This window comes from Phalaenopsis equestris, unplaced genomic scaffold (genome assembly GCF_001263595.1).
Source record: "Phalaenopsis equestris unplaced genomic scaffold, ASM126359v1 Scaffold000061, whole genome shotgun sequence".
Lineage (NCBI taxonomy): Eukaryota > Viridiplantae > Streptophyta > Magnoliopsida > Asparagales > Orchidaceae > Phalaenopsis > Phalaenopsis equestris.
This window is the reverse complement of record NW_018164503.1, coordinates 605,236-611,965: the sequence shown is the minus strand read 5'-3', so window position 1 is coordinate 611,965 and position 6,730 is coordinate 605,236. Positions and strand designations below refer to the sequence as shown.

The 6,730-nt window shown below is 41.2% G+C and overlaps 1 protein-coding gene across 1 annotated transcript in view; it reads right to left on the bottom strand.

Moving 5' to 3' along the window:
- The window catches only part of LOC110019526 (protein LONGIFOLIA 2-like), a 16,362-nt gene that overhangs the window by 3,818 nt on the left and 5,814 nt on the right, over positions 1-6,730 (bottom strand). Inside the window, exon 5 of the mRNA XM_020717217.1 lies at positions 5,329-6,711. Coding sequence (XP_020572876.1) covers positions 5,329-6,711 — 1,383 coding nt within the window. The remainder of the gene's footprint in view (positions 1-5,328; positions 6,712-6,730) is intronic.

The following is a 6,730-nucleotide window of genomic DNA, read 5'->3' as shown; positions in this document are numbered from 1 at the left end:
TTTTGCCTGCCCCAACATAGCTTGAAGCTCTCCCTGTAATTTGTGACTGCCCGCTCCCGAGTCAAGGTATAGAATTGCTCGTGTAGACCTCCTTCCTGAATGGCTAGAAAATATTCCGACAATCAATCCTTAAACTCTTCCCACAAATGGATCAGGTACCTCACCTCAATCCACTTAAATCATGTTAGGGCCTTGATACTGGAGTACCCAAACCACGATGCAAGAAGTCAATTTTTATTACTGAATTGAGCGAATATACAGTGAAAACTCAAAAGAAAGGTAGATAACTACACAAAGCAACAATGCAGAAAGGATTGTAAAAAACAACACAACAACGAAGAAAGAATCTTAACGAAGAGGAAACCTGATGTAGAGATGTAGGGTTGGTGGCCGCCGTTGAAAGGGAAGGATGGATGGGAGGCTTGCTGGAGGTAGGTGAGGACTTGTTTGCCTGCTGGAGGCCGGGAGGAGGACAACGACCTACTGAAAGGTGGGCAATAACCTATTGAAGGAATGGCAGTAGAGGGCTATGACATCTAGGATGTAGGTAAGAGGTTGGTCGACGGCTTGTAGGGTACAACGTGTAGATCTGGCGTATGGTGACAGGCTGGAAGGCTGCCTGCGGTTGTGTGTAAGTGTTAGAAACGGTGGCGACCTATCGTAGGAGAGGGGAAGCAGGCTGACAACAGCAGGAAGGGTGGAAGGACAAATAAATATCTTGACATGGTCGAGCTACAGTCATATCACTACCCGAACCCGTGAAGACGATCGCCACCTCGGACGAGGGACAACCAGAGAACTTCCTCGACATCAGATACGGCTCACGAAAGAGAAAACACCAAGGCTAAACCTGAATTCAGATGTAAAATAAAGACCACTAACTCTAAGCATATTTTTCCCTATTTATAAAGAGTTTAGATTTATTTTAGGTAATGAAAATAAGAAAAGAGAATAAAAGTTTTTTGCAGATTTTAGTAGAGTTATTAAAATAAGAAAATATTTAAAATAAAAAGTGAGAACAAAATATTATCAGCTTTACAAATTTTAGGAAATTATTTAAATCAGAAAGTGCTCGAAAGGAAAGATAGGAAAGAGAGAGGATAGGGAGGGAATGGAAAGGGAGAGGGGGGGGGGGGGGGGGATCGCCCAGTCGTGGGGGGGGGGTGGGTCCCGTCCTGAGGGTTGGCTGGTCCAACAAGGCTGGAGTGAACCTTGGTCGGTCTTCTGACTGTATTGTCTCCCAAAGTATTGTAAGCGTACCTCTGTCTTAGTCCAGTCTTCTGGAACTGAAATTTCTCTCCTGGTGATAGAGAATCGATTGTCACTAAAATTGGTCCCGATACTTTACTGATAAGGGCTCCTGTGTCTTCAGGCTCTATCGAAGGCAGTCGAATGAAGTGTTTGTCATTCTTGGTGATGGAATACATGTTTCTATATCCATTATACTGAATCTTCCTGTTAAATTGCCACGGTCTTCCTAGCAGATGGTGGCAGACATCCATGAGAACCGCATCAAACCATACTTGGTCTGTTGAAAACTCTACTAAGCATTGCCGGTCGATGCTGACTCTGTTTTCCTTCTTCAGCTACGCCAGTGAATATGGATGGGAATGCCTCTGAGTCGTGAGTCCCAGTTTCTCTACTATATGACTAGATGCCACGTTCTTGCTGCTACCCCCATCGATGATAAGACTGCATACCTTTTCGTTCATTGTGCAACGGGTGTAGAAATGTTGTGTATAAGTCACTACGGATCCCTCGTGTCCTTGGTTAGTAGAATTTGTTGAATCACAAGTGCTCCCTCATTTGGTGGAAGCTGATGCAGCTCACACTGTTTCTCAACTTCTTGGTCCTCGCTTACCTTTTTCACAACGCCCTGTTGGTTAAAAGATACAACTTTACACGTTGGGCAGCTGGAGGCTATGTGCCTAAATTTGTGGCATCTGAAGCATTTTCTGGTAGGCACTGTAGTCAGCTTCTTCTCACTGGTGGTGGCTTTATCTGTATTTGAACGAATTTTCTCAACTCCCTGCGACGTGCTCCTACTGGTGTTTCCAACATTGGGTGGCTGCCTGATTGATGGTTGTTGTCGGCTCTGCTTATCCTGTCTTTCTACTTTCAATGTCAGTGTCTGGACATCTCTCAGCGTCCTGTACGGTTGTAGCTGCACTACATTACTAAAACTAGGTTTCAAGCCCCCAAGATATCTGGTTGTTGTGTTCTCCTCCGGATGTGTCAGATCACACTTAAAATGTATGCGTTCGAACTGAGTTATGAACTCTACTGAAAGGTCTCTCCTTCACAAATTGTGGAGTTTCAAAAATATGTCATGAAGGTATTGAGGGAGAAGAAATTTCTTTTGCATGGTTTTCTTTATCTTCTCCCACTTGGTAATCTTTCCACTGCCTTCTCGTATCCTTTGTCGCTGTATGTTGTCCCACTAAAGGGAGACACTTTTCTTTAATTTGATAGCAACAAATTTGACCCGCCTCTTTTCGGGCACCTCTTTGTATTGGAAGATTCGCTCAACTATCTTTAGCCATTCAATAAATTTGTCCGGATCCATGTCCCCCTCAAACCCAGGCAAATCTACCTTGTATCTGTCGTCTTGGTGCCTGTCGGTCAACTCTTCGATTGATTAGATTTATTTGAAAAATAGGATATATTCTTGTGGGAGGGATGCAGGTATCTCTCTCTAGGCATTCTCTGATACTGGATTATGAAATGCTGTGGAGTGTTTTTTTCTTCGCTGAAATTATCCCCATGGAAGGGATTCCAATCCTCTTCTCTCTCCCCTTTGACTATCCTGGTTTCAGGCGAAAATAACTTTTTCTTATGTCTTCTCTTTAATCTTCGTAAGTTTTTCTTGGAGGCGACAGAGCTCTGGTCATCTCTCTTCCCAGATAGGTTCGGGAATATTTCTCATTGGCAGCATGCTTGACGGTTTTGAGATCTATGAAATGACAAAAAAAGTGGAAAAAATAATGAAGAGAAAAAATAAACAACAACAACAACAAAGCCTTAATCCCACTACGTGGGGTCGGCTATATGAATCCTTCCTTTTTTTCCAAAGAGAAAAAATAAACGAAAGCAAAAAAAAAATGTGGTGGATTGGGTAAGGGCAGATGCTAGAAACTCTAAGATGTGACTAAGGTTGGACTAGATCTGATACCAAATGATACTAAAGGTACCCAAGTCATCATGCAGTACGCCAAATTTTATTATTGCATTAAACGATGATACAATGAAGACTCAAAAGAAAGGAAAATAACCACACAAAACAATAGTGCAGAAGGGATTGTAAACAAATGACACAACAAATACGAACAATCTTGATGAAGAGGAACCCCAAAGTGGAGCTGTAGGCCTAGCGGTTGCTGTTAAAGGGGAAGGACAGAGGGGAGGCCTGCTGGAAGCAGGGGAGAGACTGGTTGGCCTGGTGGAGGCCGGGAGGAAGCTTGCAGCCTGCCGGGAGAGGGTGGCAATTTGCTGAGGGAAGGGCAATAGAGGGCTGCGGCCTGCTGGATGCAGGGAAGAGACTGGATGGCAACGTACAAGGTGCAGGGAGGGGATCCACCGTATGGTGGCAGGTTGGAAGGCTGCTTGCGGTTATGGCAAAGCGGTAGAAACGGTGACGACCTACTCTAGGAGGGGAAGTGGGCTGACGACAACAGAAATGGTGGAAGGACAAATAAATATCTCGGCAAGACAATGAACAACCGGAGCACTTGTTCGACGCCAGATATGACTCACGAAAGGAAAACACCAAGGCTAAACCTGAATTCAGCTGCAAAGCACTAACTGTAACCACATCATCCTCTATTTATAAAGAGGCTAGATTTATTTTTTGCAATGAAAATAAGAAAGGAAAATAAAATAAAATCAGGTTTTCAGATTTTAGGAAAATATTTAAAAAAAGAAAGAAGAGTAAAATATAATAAGGATTTCAGATTTTATGAAATGATTTAAAATAGGAAAGTGCTAAGAATGAAAGATTGGAAAGGGAGAAAATGGGAGGAAAGGGAGGGGGAAAGGAAAGGGTGGGGCAGGGCGGCACCCCCCACCCCCCCACCCTACATCATTAGCGGCTGTGTGGGCCTTACCCGAACGTTGAAATTTTCCTCAACTTGTCTGAGGGCTCTCCTTACGTCGACCCCTTCAGTTTGCAAGAGCAGACGAACTGTCGGCTCTATCGTATGTAGGAGCAGGCGTATTAGAAGGCACGACGAGATCACGACCAACAAATACCTCAGAAACTCTCATTTTTTACTCCTTTTGCCCCGCTTCTACTTGAAACCATTGATGATGGTAACACTCATTTTCCTCCCACTTCCTCTAACTCACTGCCTTCATGGGCTTCAATTTTTCTAATTCCTAACGGAGGTAAGATGAAATTTAGGAAACTATAGGATTTAGAGATGGCATTTTTGCTGATTGGCAGGAGGAGAAAATGATTTTAAGATACTGCAAGATTTGAAGTTATCTTTTTACTGATTAGCGGAAGGGGGAGAAGTGTGAAAGTTTTAGATTTCTTTGTACACCACGATCCCGTCGACTAGAGGAGCAGCAGGGCTTGGCTGAAAGAGAAAGATAGGACTTTTGGATGTTTGTCCGGTGCGATCACATTGCCGGCTGTCCACTTTCCATTCCGGTGAGATCGTTTAACTCTATTAATGGGGCACAGTGGATGTAAATATTAAAATTTGGGTGTGAGATATGTACTATTAACTGTTTTAAGCACTCTGTATGTAAATACCCCTTAAGTCTATATTTTAATATAAAATCGCATTTAAAACATGCAAGAGTATAGAGTTCTAAAATTTAATTTTTTATATTAAATTGGTGAAAATATTTTTAATGCGTCATATTGATTATTTAAATAATAGTAATTTAATTAGAATATTTATTGCATTATTTGGTTCAATTTTTAGTTCAATTGTGAACCTCTTCTACTTAAGTTCAATTTTCAGTTTGATTTTCAAATCATTGGTTAATTGAAAATCGGGAAGAGAACTTGAATATGCTACATTTTTCAGCAGAAGAACAACAATTTGAAAGTTTATTGAACTGTGTTTTTAGTGCAGGTGTCTAGCTGTGTAAGCATTTCATATGTTGGGAAATAATTTTCATACAGTGCGCCACATTTGTCAGTAAAAGGATTTAAACAATGAAGAATAGTGTGTAGTGTAAATGAATTAATTGCAATATATTTTCTACCTCATTGGGGTATTGCCCGCCGATTGAAATTTAACATTACGATAATAATGGTTGAAATTTGACATTCAGAGTAGAATCCTGGATGCATAGATTAAAGTTAAGCACAGTTACCTTAGCTTCGGACGCCAAAACTGCTCCAGTGCCGACCTTTACCGTTGAACTTTGAATGTTTTTTTGCAGTAAAATAGATTTCCCTTTCCCTTCAATGCAGTTATTGACCTTGACATTCACCTGTTCAACTGAATTATGAAGCTCAAGATCTTGTAACTTGTTTAGTTTTTTTCTTAGTTTGCATCTTGGAGAAACCGATTCTAATAATCTGCTTTTTTCAGGTTGCCTTGGGGATTTGTTCAAATCATAGGAGGGAATAGTAGCAGTGGCTTTTATCTTTAGGTCAGGCTTCATGTGCTGCATTCTTGGGCTCACAGTGTTAATTACCGGCCTTTCATTTGATTCTTTCAATAATGGGTATGGCCCTCTACATTTTATCTTTTTTTCTGTTAATTTTTTGTCTGCTTTAGTTTGTTTCTTCCAAAAGTCCTTCTTTCTGTTATTTCTTGAGTCGCCTGTTCTAATCGTTCCAAGACCTGGATGCCTTTCAAGCTTTATGACTTTGGAGAAAGTAGCATCTAGCTTTCTAGCTGGTTCCATGATCACAATTGGGCACTTCAAATCTCTTATGCTTAATTCGTTTGTTCTGTAGTTTGGTGGAGTGAACTGTATGCTCGGTGAATTGACTGAACTTAGTTTCATACTGCCAATATTTTTTGTTGCTGATATTACCCGTTTGATATCCTGGAGTTCCTTACAGGAGTGTTGGCATGGAAGCTTTTGTATTCTCTTCTCGGCCTTTTTGAAAACTGATTCAATTTTCTGATTCATATATGCTTCTACATTTTCTATCAGTATCTGTGGAGTTTCTTCATTTGAAAATTTGGAAAGTAAATCCAAGTGTGGATTGTTTCTCCTCGGAGGCTTGGCAATGTTTCTTGGTGACCGCAAGGTCTTCTCATGAGCTGCAACCTGGTTCTGCTTATTGTAGGGATCATAGCTTCGGATACTATTTTGTGCAGCTGAATTTAGAGGTTCCAAACCCATAATCTTTGCAACAATGCTGGAATTTTTTTCATTATTTTCCAGATCCTGAAGTTGATTCAAGGTTGCAGGTGCTCTCTTCTCGGCGTCAGTATCCGATTCTTTTACAGCAGAGTTGATTTTAGGGCTTAAATTACACCTTAGCGAACATTCCCTGCTGTCCAATGAAAGCCTTGAGAGTCCATTATGTTTATTATCATATTCCTTCATGTCAATGAGTATCCGTGACATTTCTGTTCCGTCATAAGAGAATCGAGGCGATCGACCTTCGGAAAATCTCTCAGGACAGACTTTAAATTTGAGCATTTTGCTGAATGATTCATTAAGATCCCTATCTTTAGATTGTTCCATTGGTCTAGGGGAGTGAATTGAATTGAACACTTTGTTCCTTTTATTGTCCTCCTTACGTCGACCCCTT